This window comes from Aethalodelphis obliquidens, unplaced genomic scaffold (assembly GCF_003676395.1).
Source record: "Aethalodelphis obliquidens isolate GAN/ISIS:26980383/991018 unplaced genomic scaffold, ASM367639v1 scaffold46, whole genome shotgun sequence".
NCBI lineage: Eukaryota > Metazoa > Chordata > Mammalia > Artiodactyla > Delphinidae > Aethalodelphis > Aethalodelphis obliquidens.
In genome coordinates, this window is record NW_020837990.1 from 6901560 (window position 1) to 6918219 (window position 16660).

The 16660-nt window shown below is 55.6% G+C and overlaps 1 protein-coding gene across 12 annotated transcripts in view; it reads right to left on the minus strand.

Annotated features, from left to right (window-relative positions):
* CEP164 (centrosomal protein 164) overlaps positions 1-16660 on the minus strand; it is a 71353-nt gene that overhangs the window by 8930 nt on the left and 45763 nt on the right. For 11 of the 12 annotated variants that reach the window (XR_003427811.1, XM_027082211.1, XM_027082221.1 and 8 more), the window contains 10 exons: positions 14729-14814; positions 13527-13694; positions 10781-10918; positions 7886-8098; positions 4213-4344; positions 3904-4120; positions 2960-3037; positions 2611-2742; positions 2129-2251; positions 288-431 (listed from right to left, as the gene is read on the minus strand). Coding sequence is in view for 11 of the 12 variants with exons in the window: in XM_027082211.1 (XP_026938012.1) it covers positions 288-431; positions 2129-2251; positions 2611-2742; positions 2960-3037; positions 3904-4120; positions 4213-4344; positions 7886-8098; positions 10781-10918; positions 13527-13694; positions 14729-14814 (1431 nt within the window). In the remaining variant the exon portion in view is untranslated. The remainder of the gene's footprint in view (positions 1-287; positions 432-2128; positions 2252-2610; positions 2743-2959; positions 3038-3903; positions 4121-4212; positions 4345-7885; positions 8099-10780; positions 10919-13526; positions 13695-14728; positions 14815-16660) is intronic. The other variant, XM_027082218.1, reaches the window with a different exon arrangement.

Genomic DNA, 16660 nt, shown 5'->3' on the forward strand with positions numbered 1-16660 from the left:
AGCACCACCTCTCGTCTATTTCAGCGGGGGCGAGGAGAGGCGAAGGTGCCAACCCCGAGGCCCTGGGGCTGCTGACCTCCGCCTCTAGTCCTGGGGATGCTCCCCGGCCCAGAAAACAAAAGCGCAAGGATGCCCCAGCTTGCGCATGGCCAGCAAGAGACCCCCACCCCTGAAGCTGTCAGGCTCCGTCTGCTGCTGCTGCAGTGCCAGCCCCCAGCACTTTTCTACCCGGGGTGGAGGGGTCGGGCAGGGCGGGCCCCAAGCGACCGTCTGTCCGGGGCCCCCACCTGCTCCCGGGGCCGCCGCCGCAGGTCCTCGAGCTGCCGGTCCTGCTCCTGCCTCACTGTCTCCAACTCCCGCTCGTGGGCCCTGCGCAGGCGCTCCAGCTCTCCCGTCAGGTGCCCCAGGAGTTCGGCCCGCTGCTTCCTCTCCTGCACGGACGGTGGGGCCGCCGGTGGGAAACCACAGCCGCCCCTCCCACCCCTAAAACCACAGCCCACCCTGCAGCCTTGGGTCAGTGCCATCAGGGACCCCAACAGGCCTCTAAGGCCGGCTCTTGGAGAAGAGCAGGAGAGCACTGAGGACGGCGAGGTCCCGCCCCCAGAAAGCCTGCACCCTGGCTCTCTGCTGCTGAAACAATGCTGGTCAGACGTGCTGAGAAATCCCTGGGTGGAAGCCGGCCTCACCCACCACCCCTGCACGTACAGCCTTCATTCCTTAAGGGAAGAGAGATCGTTACTAAATTCTCACTCTTCCTCAGCAAGGGCAGAACTGGTTTGGGAAGGGAGTCAACTACATTTCACCACGATGGGCCGCTATTTCTGCCCTGGTGCAGAGTCTGGGATACCGGTTCCAGTTACTGGAGGAGTAGCCTAGAAACCCTGGGTAGAGGCCTGGCTCTGGGTTAAAGTCAGCCACCAGCCCTCCCCCTCGTCCACCCCCAACGTGAGCAAGCCGGCATGGGTCCACTCAAGTCACTGAACGTTCCCACCGAAGGCTGAAGTCGGGCAGATAATATCTAAATATTGGGTGGCTCTTGCCAGCCTATTTCCTGGTGTCCTGGAATTTCTATTAACCCTGGTGGCACGGTGTTGGGTGGTTAAAATTGAAGACTCTGGAGTCAGACATTCTGGCTTGAATCCTAGCTCCTCTACTTACTAGCCAGGGTGGGCTTGCGAGAGTTGCTTACACTCCCCAAGTCTCAGTTCCCTCTTTTTAAAATAGAGATAATGATAGTATGAACCCCCTAGGGGTGTCGTGAGGACTAAATGAGGTAATATACATAAAGAGCTTAGGACAGTGCCCGACACGTCGTACAAGCTCAACACACATCAGCTATTATTAATATGAGAGCAAAGTGCAGCCTGCTGATGGGGAGGAATCGCTCCTCACCTAATGCTTTAGTAAAAAGGCAAAACACGATCTCACCATTGCAGGGTGCCAAGAAAGAAAGCCTCCCACCATCCCTGACCACAGGTGGTCCCCTTCCCAGGCCCTCCGGCCAGCTGGGAATGACCCTGGGGTGTGTGTGACCCCGGTGTGTGTGTGTGTGACCCCGGGGTGTGTGTGTGTGTGTGTGTGTGTGTGTGTGCACGCACATGCACATGCCAGGGAACGTGGTGAAGTCACCTCAGGGTGTGGGGGGTGGGGTGTGTGTGTGTGTGTGTGACCCCGGGGTGTGTGTGTGTGTGTATGTGTGTGTGTGTGCACGCACATGCACATGGCAGGGAACATGGTGAAGTCACCTCGGGGTGTGTGTGTGTGTGCCCCGGGGTGTGTGTGTGTGTGTGACCCTGGGGTGTGTGCGTGGGGTGTCTGTGTGTGTGTGTGTGCACGCACATGCACATGGCAGGGAATGTGGTGAAGTCACCTCGGTGTGTGTGTGTGTGTGTGTGTGTGTGTGTGTGTGTGTGACCCCGGGGTGTGCGTGTGTGTGCGCGCGTGCAAGTGCCAGGGAACGTGGTGAAGTCACCTCAGGGTGTGGGGGGTGGGGTGTGTGTGTGTGTGTGTGTGACCCCGGGGTGTGTGTGTGTGTGTGTGACCCCGGGGTGTGTGTGGGTGTGTGTGACCCCGGGGTGTGTGTGTGTGTGCGCGCGTGTGCAAGTGCCAGGGAACGTGGTGAGGTCACCTCGGCTTCATACTGCTCCCTGGCCTCAGCCACCACTTGCTGATGCTCCTCCTTCATCCTGTCCATCTTCCTCTCGTGCTCCTTCTCCACCTCCTGGCGCTTCTCTCTCAGGAGGCCACTGAGCTGCAGGGCAGGCGGCAGGGATGCGACATGCAGGACTGAGGCTGGAGCAGCATCCGGGGACTGAAGCACTTGAAGGGACTCATACACACGTGACACAACCTCCCCGATGTCCCCACGTGCACACGTCAGGTGACATACACACGGCCACACCCAGCACGCCCTCCTCCTCACATATAGGGCATGGGGGTGGAGAAGCACTTGGCCTCCAGGGAACTAAGGCATGAAAACGGACCCTGAAGTCCTGACCCCAGCTGAGCTGTCCAAAGCAAATCAGAGGACCCCTGGGCCAGGATGGCTCGGCCGACCGTCAGAGTGTCCACGACAGGTACACAGAGTCAAAGGAGCAGACCAGCACTCACCTCTTGCTCGTACTCGAGAACGTGATAAACTTTCTGATGAGCTCTCTGCTCCGCCCGCCCAAGCCTCTCCTGCAGCTGGGCCTCCTCTTTCTGATGAGCTTCCTCCATCTTCTTCTGGAGGCTGGAGACCACCTGAGGAGGCACCCACACAGGGGAGCGTGACCCGCAGAGAGCGCTGCAGAGTGGCCGCGGGGGACTCGCTTCCCAGGGTCCCAGCACCCATCCCCCCGGGGGCTGCAGGAGAGGGAAACTCCCTCCCTAGGGTACGGGGTGTGGGTGAAGGGGTCCCGCGGCTCACACCCCAGGATGCCCAGGGTCTGCCCCGCCAGCCAGGGCCACCGCGCCTCACCTCCCTGTGCTTGGCCTCCAGCGAGGAAGACAGCCGCTCCAGCTCCTCTCTGTGCTCCCTCTCCAGCGCGGCCACCGCCTGGGGCAGAGCAGAGGGCCTGTGAGGACGCAGGGCAGGCTGGCCGGGCTCTGAGCTGAGACGAGGAGAGCCAGAAGACCACCCCCAATGCCTCTCGAGCTAAGCACTCCAGGGGAACCGCAGGCACATCTTTGATTCCTCCGAAATAACTGCCTCTCAAGTCTGCACCTCGCAAACGAACAGGGACGTGAACGCCAGAGTGGAGGGGCCTTTCAGTAAGGCTCGGTCACGGCTTCCATTCCCCCGCCTCTAGGCCACCGGCATATAGGCAACACTCCTGCCTGTGCATGAGCACCAGGCAGGGAGGCCTGCGCGTCTCAGCACCACCTCCCAGAGAGCGTGCAGTACAATGATGTCCCCACACCCCCACGCCTCGCTGCAGACACCCTGGGCCTGAGAGCTGAAACTCCACCCATCACCAAAAGAAAACAAAAGTTCCATGTGACCTATTACCTACTTCAGCCTCTTACCTAGAGACAGACCCACTGGACTGGAGGGACAGGGAGTAAGGACAAAGGAGAAAAAACTCCTCTGAGCGGGCTAGCCTCTCACTCTGAGGCAGGGGAGGAAAGGAGAGAAATGCGAGGTCCTCACAGCTGCCCCTCAGGGACGAGGACAAGGCCCCTTTGTCTCAAGAGCTCTGGTCTGGTTTAAGTTCTTTCAGTCATGAATCTTCCCAAATGCACAGGCCAGGTCCACACAGGCCCAGACAGCCGGCCCGACATCTCGTTGGCCATCCACGCAGACACCCGTTCTCCACCTGGCTCCCCACCCTGCGCCCCAAGGCTGGCGCTTCCTCTTCCTCAGCGCTCAGCTCCTCCCCAGGCAGCCCAGGATCACATTGGGGTGGGGAGGGGGGCACTCACGTCTTTCCTCTCCCCTTCCAGCTGCTCCCTCAGCTGCTGCAAGGCCTTCTCCTTCTCCGTGTTCAGGGCGGCCTGCTCTCTCTTCTCCGAAGCCTCCATGTCTTCCCTGAGACGCTCCAGCGTCTGCCTGTTTCTCTCTTCCAAGCTGGCCCTCTCAGCCTTCTGTAGAGACTCCAGCTCTTCTCGCAGCCTCTGCAGGGAAGCCTCGTGCTCGGCCCTGGGCAGACAAGCGGGTGGGGATGGGCCTGGGCACTGGGGGAGGCGGGGGTGGACCTCCAGGGGGCCGGGCAGCCCACAGCCCGCACTCACCTGATTTGGTCCTCATCCGCTTCCACGCTGCACTGCACCTGGGCGCAGAGCCGGGACAGCCTCTGGCCTTCCTGCTCTCTCACCAGGCTCTCCTCTTCCTCGGTGGCTCTCTGCAGCTGCTCTGTCAGGGAACTGTGAAGCAAAGGAAAGGCAAGTTTGTTGGCGGGACCACAAGGCCTTCCCTCTTTTAGGCATAACCCCTGGCTCTCGGCCTCCAAAAGCCCGTAGCCTGCCTGTGAAGCTTCCTAAGTCTTTTTTTTTAATTTTTTAATTTTTTATTTTTTTATTTTTTATTCATTATTTATTTTTGGCTGCCTTGGGTCTTTGTTGCTGTGCGCGGGCTTTCTCTAGTTGCAGCGAGCGGGGGCTACTTTTCGTTGCAGTGCGTGGGCTTCTCATTGCAGTGGCTTCTCTTGTTGCAGAGCATGGGCTCTAGACATGCAGGCTTCAGTAGTTGTGGCACGTGGGCTCAGTGGTTGTGGCGCACGGGCTTAGTTGTTCCGCGGCATGTGGGATCTTCCCGGACCAGGGCTCAAACCTGTGTCCCCTGCATTGGCAGGCAGATTCTTAACCACTGCACCACCAGGGAAGTCCGAAGCTTCCTAAGTCTTAAAGACGAGTCTAACCTCAGCCTCTGGGTCCTGCTGCCTCCCTCTAATACCTCCCCAGGTTAGAGGGGCTATGAACCACCTGCTCTTCGCAGCCGGAAGCAGATTACAGGCTCCATGATCCCAGCACAGCATTTCTGCCAAAGGCTCCCCTCGGCCTCCAGGTTCACCTTGGTGGCGTTCACTCAAGGTGGGATCCAGTCTGACTCCAGCCCAGCTCTGGCCACAGCAGATGAGCCACCCCCTCTAAACCCCACTACACTCTTCCCTGCCTCTTGGCCTTTGTTCATGCTGGTTCCCCCGTCTAGAATCCCCTTTCCTACCTGATGAACCCATGTTCCTTGTTCAACACCCAGCTCCCTCCTCTCAGAGAAGTCTTTCCAAGTTCATCAATTACCTTTCTGCTCCCAACACACTTTATATGAGGACCTTTCTTAAGCATGCCGCTCGGTGCCACGCATCACACTGCACCATAATTAATTAATCTTTTGTATGTGTGTTTTCCTTACAAGCCTGGGAGCTTCTCCAGAGAAAGAGTCTTGTCTTAAAACCTGTTTTATCCTAAGTGCCAAACACAGTAACAGATATGACGTAGGTATTCAATGCATGTTTGTTGAATTTGAACAGTATCAACAGGCCTAAACTATAAGCAAGCTTTGATTATCTATGAGGGGTATCTTACTTGCAGACTAACGATAGTAACCTTCTCATCCCAAGCAGACAACCCTCCTGCGGCCCCCACGTGACCAGGGGCTGTGTGCTGTGCACGATTCAGAAGACAATTTCTTTGAAAAGCTTCTGGAGTGAATTCCAAAGCCAGAAAAGATTTAGGTTCATTTCCTATTTTAAGTTATCAGCACCACTGCTCTCTTCCATGATGACAGAAAATTTGAGTGAAGTAAAAATCCCTCCTCCTAGATTCCCCAGAAACCCTTTCTCTTCATCCTGTGGCCAAATGTTACACGCAGCACTGCAGAATGGCAGAGCTGGAAGGGTCTTTAGAGGTTAAGTCCTGCATTTTACAACTCTCTCTCTTCATCTTACAACTAAACTCAATCTCCTTGTTTTGTAACTAAAGAAGCTGAGAGTTAGCCTGTCTGCCTTACTGCCTGCTTTCTCATTCGAGAAATATTTGCTACAAGGTCAGCTGGGGTTTCCAGAAATTTCTACCAAGTGGCAGTTTCCCAGCAAAGAGGAGGCGCCACCCCTCAGAAAGGCTCACACGTAAACAGAAACAGGGTTCTCGTGATAAACTACTTGGAAGATAGCCAGGCAAGGCACTGCCCACAGAGAAACCACTTAGTCAAGACCGCTGACACTGTACTGATTTCGACTGAAAATATTTACAATCAAGAGCCATCATTTATTGAGCAACTACTGTGTTTCAGGCCCTGAGTCGGACACTTTCGGCGGCTGGTTTTCACCACGACTTAAGAGGTCTCTGGGAGGCCCCCTCTGCAGTTGGGGGGTTTGGGGAGGGACAAAGGGCACAGTCAGCCCAGCTGAGGGTGACTGGGAAGAGAGAGGAGCCTGGTAGGTGGGCAGGGAGACACCACGGGGATTTCCTCCCAGGCACTGTCTCTCAAGGTAAGCTGAGTTGCACCCTGTTTGGGTGGGCCCCCGCCCCAAGTTTCAGTTGGCTGGAAGAGGAAGATGCTGTGGGAAGATCTGTCCTCTGGGATGCACTCTGGCTGGGGATCCAGGAGGGGTGACATAAGGATGGACCCAGGGTCAGTAGATCCTGTGTTGGGCTAATGAGAGAGACTGTCCCCAACCCTCTGGGTAGTTGGGTGTTGGCTTTGTTAGTTTCTCTAAATTAAGCATAAATATTTTTGTAAGTCTTTGCTACATATGATAGAAAAATAGCAAGTCTCTAGCACTTTCGGATGTTCTGTCCAAGAGGACAAGATTTAGCCTTTAGTTTAATTGCTAAGTAAGTGAAATATATTAACATCATTTTGTAGCACCTTTCCCATCCGGGGACTGTGACAGAGATTACTTACTACCTTTCTCAATATCCATTCTCCCATTTTTCTTTACTAAGAGAACCCTGATTTTTTTTCTATCAGGTACAGAGGACCAGCTGAAGGACTACATTTCCCAGTTAGCCTCTGCAACCAGGGGTAGCCAGCCAGATATAAGTGGAAATTATTGGATAAAGTTTCCAGGAAAACTCCTTTAAAGAATAAGCAGAAGTTATTGGGTAAAGTTTCCAGGAAAGCGCCTTCAAAGGGACTGAATGAGCTAGAAGGTGCCCCTAATCTTCCTGCCTGGAGCACAGACACGATGGCTGGAGATCCAGCAGCTATACTGGACTGTAAAGAGACCCTGAGAGTAAAACCCAGCACTAAAGATGGCAGAGACATGAAAGGAGACCAGGGACCTGGTGACTCTGTGTAGCCATCATGCCAGCCCTGAACTGCCTCTTCCTATAAAAATAAAACTCCAGCGTACATACACACAATCCTGTACACGTGGGCCCAGCCCAGGCTTCCATGTCGCCTTTGTCTAGGGCCTCGCAGACAGCTACTCAAAGAGTAGGAACCCAAATAGAAACTTCTGGGTCCGAGAGCACCTCACGTGGTCCCTCCCAATCTCAGCGGGTTCCAACAGGGCCCTGACTCCCGAGAGAGGACGATGTAGTTGTTCTCCGGAGACAAAGCGCCTGGGTTAACCCGGGCTCTGCTGCTTACAAGCCTCCATACCTGGGACGAGCTACTTAACCTTTCTGTGCCTCAGTTTCTTTGTCTGTATTATAGATGCTACAAAACAGAATTGATGACGACACCTCGTAAGGGCCATTCGAGGACTGAACAAATTAATAGACATTAAGCATATGGATCAGTGTAATCTCTCAACAAATGTTAGCTACCCTCATTATGATCACGCCTCCCAAGTCCTCCCCAAAAAGAGGAAAGGCACGAGCCCTGGCCAGGGAGCCCACCCCTCCACACGGGCCACTGGGGAGCACTCCTGGAGGGGCCCCGGGCATCCCCATGGCTGCCAGGGTGGGAGGAGGGTGTCCCTGCACAGCTGGGGCAGCTGGACTGGGGGCGGGGCGGGACCTGAGCGCCTTCTCTTTCTGCCGGTGAAGCTGCAGGGTCTCCGCCGCCTCCTCCTCCTGCCACAGCTTCTCCTGCAGCCGCGGCATCTTCTCTCGCTTGGACTCCAGGAGCCCCCTCTGCTCTTGCTCGAGTCCTTGGGCCACCACCTCTTCCGAGGCCTTCAGTGCAGCCTCTGAGAGCTGCTCTGGGGGAACCGCAGGCTCCGTAGATCGCCTGCCAAGGGTGGAAGCAGCATTTCACTAGGTTTACTATCCACCCACCTTTTGGCACTAGGATTTACACAGATACAGAACAGCACATACGGAACCCTAACAGAGGGCCCAGGGTCAGGAATCGTAAGTGCAAATCACTGTACCCAAGGGCGGGCAGCAAGGCTACCCTCTCGAAGACACAGGCAGCATTTGTTCTATAGGACAAGCCCCACGGTGGCTGTCAAAGGCCCCGAGAGCCTGCGGATGAGGGTGCCCCGTAGGAGGCTCTCAGGGCACCTGGTGGGTTGTGGCCTGAGTGAACACCCAAGCTGTGGCTCAAGGGCTGGCGGCAGCAGGAAGAGAGCAGAGCTCTGTCCCTCATGGACTCCTCCCCAGAGTGGTTCATGGCCCTGTTTCCGACTCCCTACCAGGGCTCTCCCTGCTACTTGAGGCTCAAGGCCAGCAGTTTGGGAAGTCCCCAGGGGCTGCTCTCTGACTCTCAAACTGAACAGAGGCCAGTGTGTATGAGCTAGCGGGAGAAGCAGCAGCATGTCTCCTCGCTGCAGGAACTCCTAGCCCTGAGACCTAGAATAGTCCATGGAGGCCAGGAATGGGAAACCGTCCTCCCCACTCTGCCAAGGGAGCCGGGCAGGAGACCCTTCCCTAAGCCAAAGACAGGAGCAAGAGCACAACCAGATGCCAGGCTCCATATCTCCCCGATGATGCCACACCTTCATCTGCTTAGAGTGAATTCGCTGTTTGGAAATGTGTAAAAGAAATTCTAACCTGGATGCATAAGGCGGTGGTAAGATAAGGAACACTGGTATCGGTTAAAGAGATGTCTATAATGAAGGCTGTTATGTTGCTTGTATTCTGGTTCTTAAAGGAGATACCCAAAGAGAAACCCCAAGAACATTTTAAGCAACGAAAGCATAAGCGGGATAAAGTGTTTAGCCTCCCAGAGCGGCTTTCCTAAAGGCCAGGACGTGCTGGCATTCCCAGGTGCCTAAATCTTACATCAGAAATTGGTCTGGCCACCCAACCACCATCTTCTCCCGCGGTGCTCCAGCTGCGGCAGGCCTGGCACAGTGGCCCAGTGGACCCCAACGGCATATGGGCGTGGTCCAATCAAGGACAAGAGGGGCCAGAGCCCAAGAGGGGAGCCAGTCCCCCGTCCACCGCTGGGGATGTAAAACTCCCTCCTCCCTCAGCTCCCACACTGCAGGAGACAGAAGGCAGCGGGCGGGATCAAATTAGAAGAGCAGAAGTAAACAAGGGCTCTGGAATTCCATTTCAGCCCCTTGAGGCCAGAGAGAGAAGGAAGACACAAAAGGCTACTGCTATCTCTGAAATATCATTAAGATCTTTCCTAAAATCATGACTCAGACCAGAAGCAGTCTCGAGTCCTGCCTTCAGTTCTCTTCTGCTCCCAAGCCCGTCTCCCCGCTTCCAATTCCCAGCTTCCTCTCAGTCCCCTGTCCCAGCCCGACTGATGCAGATGTAAGACGTGGCCGCCACCTCCTCTGAGAATACCGCCCTCGGAAAGGGCCTCCCCCCGCAGCTCTCAGCGTCATCAACCCTCCAACTCATTTCCAGCCTGAGCTGAAATCATCTTTTTTCCCTGAGATGGTACCTTTTAATGTCTCTCTCCCCTGTGGGCTACGTAGCTGTGTGGAGCCCTGGGGACAGATGCTGCGGAGAGATGGGGCATCAGCCGGCGTGCCCGTGTGTGCCCAGGCTGCACGCACCACTGAGCCTGCCTGCACGTCTGGCACACAGGCAAATGGGGCTGCTTTTCAGTGGGCCTCTCCTCCGTGTCCCTGTTTTAAAGATCGAGTGTCCCAAACTCCCAGCTTAGGTCCGAGGCGGTCAAACAGTGAGCCTGAATGAGCCTATGAGATAACTGGGCAGTTGAAGACTCCAGAGGAAGAGGCAGGTCCGATTTCTAGGCCACTCCTCAGGTATCAGCATCAGTGAGACACAGTTTGCAACAGTTAGTGGCCAAGAAGAGGCTCAGTAAGAGCGTCGTCCTTTCAGACGGGCCACCGAGTTACTCCGAGCCATATGAGGGAAAGCAAAGAGAGAAGGCGGGCAGGGAGGGAGGAGAGGGAGGCGGATATGATACCCATGGCCCTGAAATGGCCAGGGTACCACTAAAACTCAGATCACTATCAGGGATCTTGTCTCCGCTCACTTTCAACCCAGTTGTTTTAATTCATTTACCCTCTCTCTATACACACCTCATGAAAGATGCTGGGATGACAAACGGAAGGGTACCCTTGTTTCCCAGACCCAGGCCTCTGGCCACAAAGCACGCACAGCAGTGGCTGCTTGCTAGCCCTGCACTCCCTGACCTGCCCTTTGCTCTGAACTCCTCCTGATTCAGCTTGACAATATCTATGTAGGTGACAGACTCTACTAATCATGCTTTTTATTTTCCGTATTTCATGATGTTATGGCATCTGAAAAAGCTGGCTGGTCAAGGAGAGGGTGCCCCCTCCCAGATCAGCCGATCCTTAGAGACAGCAAAGGGAGTATGTCTTTCACAGGCAAACCAACCAATCCCTACACCCCCTACCATCTCCTGATCTATTTCCCACGCCCAAAATCACCCAGGGCCAGGCACCAGGTAACTAGAGACCAGGCCCAGAGCCCTCCAAAATTATTCCAACTTTCCACCCCTCCACTCGCTCAGGGTACTTACCCTGTCTCGCCCATTGCTTCCCACGAAAACCCCAATGAAGGCTCTGGGTTATGCTCTTCCTTCTCGCCTCTTCGGCCTCCTGGCCAAGCCTGGTCCTTCCCCACGTGGCCCCACCTGGCGTGGCATGCCCTCTTCTCTCTGGAAATATAAGGAACAAATTCTTCTTTCAGTGGCATGGGCCTCTCTGTGTTGTCACTCAGTCACCTTCATAAATGAAAATCCCATGGATACAAATGAGGCACAGACACAGAGCCACTCCCCACGAATCCCAGAAAATCAATCCATTCTTAACGTAGCTGTAAAGATTAATAACAAGGAAGTTATGGAGCCTGAGAAGACTTAGGAAAGGAACAGAAGACATTTCCTAAGGGCGCTGTGTAAACTGAAACTGTGTGGTCCAGGAGAGAGCCCCCCAGCAGGGGCAGCCTCACTGGGATGGGAGGAGAAACACAAAGGAAGGGGACTCATCAGCCCAGGCAGCCAGGAGGAGCCTCACTGGCCAGCTTCTCTGCCAGAAGCCCTGGGAAAATGCCCTCTGACCTCTGCCCAGAGGGTCCTGTTTCTGAACCCCACTCACCTCCTGTCCTCATCAAAAGCACCCTGATCTGGCTGCCCACAGCCACCCAGGGGACCTGGGAAAGCTATGTCATTCCTCAGGGGCAGAGCTGTCACTGTGGGATATATCACCACCTGAAAAACGGGCTACCCCTTCCCTACATCACTCCTGCAGCGCTACAGCGATGACATGAGATTGTGCACTCACGTGCCCCGCCAGCTCTCGGTGACGCTTCCTGTGAGTAATCAGGGCATGAACCTGTCTCTGCCCAACAGTCAGCCCGAATCCTGAGGACGCTTCATCCTCTTGTACTGCTCAGCTCACAGACAGGAAAACCTGTATCACCCTGACACCCGTTTCTCTCCATGCAGAGAAAAGGCACGGTGGCTACAGAGCAAGAGTCAGAAGTCGACGGCTCGGGCGACTAGAGGGCTCGGGTCCTAATTCTGCAACCGCCTGGCGACGTGACCTTGGGCAAATCACTTCACCTCCCTGAACCTCAGGTTCCTGATCTCTAAAAGGGGTGAGAAAGGGGAGGAGAGCGGAAAGGTTTCTAAGTTTTAGACGTGCTTGGTGCAAGAGCACAGCTGAGCTTGGAACCCAGGCACTAAAGATACATACTGTGTACTAGATAATTCCATTCATATGAAGTTAGAGAACTGGAAAAACGAATCTATGGGACAGAAGCTAGAATAGCGGTGACCTAGGGCAGGTGGACTGAGAGGAAAGGGGCCTGAGGAAACTTTCAGGAGGGATGCAAATGTTCTGCTAATGATCTGGGTGGTTGTGATATGGTGTATACGTATGTAAACACTCACTGACTTGGACATTTCAGATGTATGTACTTTCATGTATATAAATACCTCAATAATTTTTTCAAAGAAGAACATGCTTGGTAGAGGGGAAAACACGCTTTACCAGGTTTCTGCTAATGACCCAGGAGATACCCTACCCCCTCCCCCTCGCTTCCAGCCTCGTAGCCCAGGTGCTGACCAGGGGAGCCCCGGGGGCTGCTTAGGGGTCAAGGCTGCACGCAGAACCAAGGGTTCGCTCACTCTCCCCCCACTCCACTCCTTGAGCCGGAGCCAGAGCATGCCCTCCCCACCGTCCAAGACCAGATGGGCACTGAAGCAATCCACATGCAGGGCAGGGCAGGGACAGATGTGAAAACTGGCCCTTACGCCTCTGGAGAGACTGGCAGGGTGGGGCCGACCGCCACCTTCTCCTTGGGCCCCTCGGCCTCATCCTGCCCAGGGCCCGGCCCCTCAGCCTGGGAGCACTGCTCCTCGCCCCTCTGGTGGGCGGCAGGTGGGCTTGGGATCTCCTCCCTTGACAGCAACAAGGAAGCAACTGTGTTAAAGCCAGAGGAAGGTGAGAGGCTCCAGGTGTACCCCATTCAGGGTCAAAGGTCTGTGATGGGGACAAAGGAGGCAGCGGCCCTGGCAAGACCTGTGGTTTCCCTATCTCAGGTCTCAGATCCCAGCTCCCCTCCCTGCCTCTCCCCGAGCAGTTTACACTGAAGGACCAGAGATTCACGTCCCAGGTGGGATGCAGAATGGTTATGGCACCCAGGAGAGGCTCTGCACACAGCAGAGTTCCGCGGATGCTGCCAACTAAACACGGCTGCTACGCAGCCTCCCCCAGTGACTCATTCCAACCAGATGAGCTCTAAGACCAGCGTCTTTCTCTTGCCAGGGGAACAAACTAGCAAGTCTACACCGGCTCTGGAGCAGGCTAGGGAGTGAAGGTCCTTTCAGCTGGCCTCAGGGAAGCCCTGGGCCCCGCACCCAGCAGGGCTCCCCACAGGCTTGCTGAGTGACTAGCAGTGGGATGCCTGCTGGGAAGGAGGGGGCTGGCAGGTGGGGACCGGGGGAAATGGCCCCCCTGGCAGGAACAGTCTAGTCCAGGGTGACAGCAGTCTCTGCCCCGGCCCCTGGCAGGAGGGCAGCTGGGTCAGAAGACATACTTGCTAGTTCCAGAGTTTCTAAGCTCCCCTAATCAGACTGTGCACCCCGACTTTAGCTGTAGGCCAAGGACGAGGAAGAGGCAGATTTCCTAACTCTCCAGCTTGTGTGAAACACTCAGCAGAAATGTCTGTGGCGGATGCTTAGGCTGCAACCCCGCCCCCTGCTCTCCCCACCTCTCCAAGCCCGCCACGCCCACCCTGGGAGGCTTCCAGCCCACCCTTACCTCTGCAGGGAACCAGGGGGCGTGGGGCTGCCTGCAGAGCCCTCCCCAGGCTCCTCTGCCCCCTTCTGTTCCAGCTGCTCCTCCAGGGGCTGCGGGGGCCCTTCATCCGTGGCCTGGCTGTGAAGGGGACTCTGGAGCCGCTCCCCATGCAGAAGAGGAGGAGATAACCTGGGCAGAGCAGCAGAGTCAGGGCCTCCACTCAGACAGCAGCAGGAGAATTGGGGAGTGGAGTACGGGGACCGAGGTCCATGCCTCCTGCGGGCTGGACCTCAGCCAGGGCCCCACCTCCATGGAGAGCCCACGGAGGCCAAAGCAGCCAGAAAAGCAGGACGAAGGAACTCCCCCCGGAGCTCTCCCTTTGCCTGGACTACATTCAGCCTTCCCAGGTCCCTGGGCTGCATTTGCTTGGCCCAGGAGTGAGAGCGGGGCACACTCACAGGTGTATGCATTCCTGCCATCACTGGGGCCGGGGAGAGTGTGTGTGTGTGTTGGGGGTGGGGGGTGATGATGGAAGAACTGAGCAGAAAAGAGGGAGAAAAAGAGAAGCCAGACTCCAACGGTCAGACTATAGGCAATGCAGGAAGCTGTGGCTTCAAGTAAGAATGCTGATAGCTTTTCAGGGTCCAAAGAGTATAACGACCACCCGCTTCCCCTTCCAGGGTGGCAGCTCTTCTCTTATCATGGGCTCAGGGCTAAGAAGCTGGAAGCTCCTGTCTCTCAATCTCTCTCACTCTCTCACTCTCTCTCTCTCTCTCACTCACACACACACATACACACACACACACACAGCCACGGCCATTTCTGATGTGGTAAGGCCTGGCTCGGAGCTCTGAGCTGCACTACCGACCCTCTAACATGGTCCCCCGGACCTCGAGCAGGCTATCCAGCCCTGGCCCACGAGCAGGGACACGCAAGCCTTCATCCAATCTGATGAAAAGGACAGAGCCTTGTCCCCACAATGGTGCTATGGGCACAAAGTACTCCCACATGCTCCAGCAGTACCTCCCACTCCTGACTTGGTTTGCGTACACACACGCACACGCACACGCACACGCACACACGCAGACTCTGCAAGGCCATCCAGTCAGTTCACCATCTGCCTTCAGGCAGGAGCACACTGAGGTACGTAGACCAAAGCCAGGAATTCTGCCCAAGTCCACGTCATCCCAAAGTCCCTGAGGGTGGCCTCCCACGCACTATACCTCTCCGAGCCTCTGGACTTCTTGCTCTGCAGCTCATCTTGGCTGGACTGGCTGGCATCCTTGTCTTCTCTCCCCAACCTCTGGGCCTGTAGGCAAGTAGCAGTGGAAAGTGTATACTTTGGGGGTTGGGGGGTCTGCATTGGGTCCTTTAATCCTCCAACTGACTCTCATGCCAGGAGGAAGCACTGAGAGGTGGCTCTTGGTGAGTGAGGACCACTCGGGATGCAGAAGAGAAGGTCTCCTACTGCACAGTGAAGGCCCTGGGGCTTTGGCTAAGCCCCCAGGCTCACAGCTGCTCCCAGGGCCAGGCTTGCTGGCCTGGGGAGGATGAGTCAGACACTAAGGCCACTGCAGGCAGAGGCAGAGGCTGAAGCAGAACACATAAGAAGAAGAAAATGCTGCCTTCTGCAGCTGGAAACCCTTCACTGCCAGTTGTACAAAGCGGAGCCATCCATGAACACCCCAGATCCACAGAGGCCCCAGACCACCAGTGCCAGTGATAATCGGGGACGCTCAAATTAAGCGAACAAGACTGGGCACAGCAGACAAGTGCGTCAAAGAGGAAGGACCCTGGAGACATGGAGACCTGGTGAAATGACAGAGAGCTGTACTCCAGACGAGAAGGGAACTGTGTGGGCACCTGAAGGGAGGAAGACGGGGCGCTCCTCTGCTCCCCCGACACCCAGGTCCCATCGGTAGACAATGATGCCCCTTCCTAGTCAGGGATTTTACCAGCCAGACAGCGCAAAACAAACAAAAAAAGCCAACCCCAAATCTCCTTTTAAAGCTTAGGCGTCTAGGCAAATTTAGCAAGCTGGTGAAAAAGGACTATTCTTGATGCATTCACGTATTTTCTGCAGGGGTGAGGTCACGCGGGGAGAGTAGGGCAGTCAGCCTGGACTCAGCCCTCTGTTCTTGCACCTCCTCCACTACGAAACAGGATAGCAAACCAGAGCTCACAGGGCTTCCGGTGAAGATTAAATGAGATCACGTACATAAAGCCCGACTCCGGCCCAAAAGAAGGCATAATGCCACAAATACGAGCTCTCCTCATACCCCCTCTCCTCTTCCCCAGCCTGAGGAAAAACAAAACACAGAAGAAACCAGCTTTGCCAGTGCCAGTCCCCATCCTAGGACCTGCACTCCTTCTGTCACACTGACAGGAGCCCTGTCTGTTCCGGGACACGAGGGTTAACAGGAGATGTGGGGCAGGAGACAGACAGCTCACTCCATCTTCCCCAGTAGGGCTCCAGCCGGGCTGGCACACCTCCGTGTCCCCAGCCCCATGCCCCCAGCCCCCCACACCTCTCCACTGGCAGCCTCAGCCCCGGCAGCTGTGGCCGACTCTGCCATCTGGATGGGTCTGAACTATAAGCCAGCTCCCCCAGATTACATGAAAAATAGCAATGCTGCCTGGGAGTGCCTCCTGGTGCCCGCAGCAGAAGGGCTCCCTGCCAGCGCTGCCACTCCTAATCGCATCAGCCGGGCAGAGACCGCAGACAATGGCGGGGCGGGCCGCCCTTCTCCCACCCCACCTCCTTCCCTTCCAGAGCTCAACTCACAACTTGTCTTCCCTACAATTCACAACGAGCTCAGCAGACAGCTCCCCCTCTCTTTTCAAGGAAAAACAAAAACAAAAACAATCACACAGGCCAATCTATTTCACAAACTAAAATACAAGATGGGTAACAAAGTGCAGTGATTGTAATTAATATCGGCGGACGGAGCCCTGAATCAGAAAGGACAAGCTACAGACAAGGCCTGTCTATTTCCTTCTTATTTCACCTTCCATATTTCTGCTAGAAACTCAACTAGCCCCCAGCTACAGAATTAAGGGACACCTTGGGTAAGTACGCAGACAGAGGTCTTTTGAGCAGAGTTTTTACCTGCTCCCTAGACATTTTTGCCCGAGAAAGGGAGTCAAAGGAACCA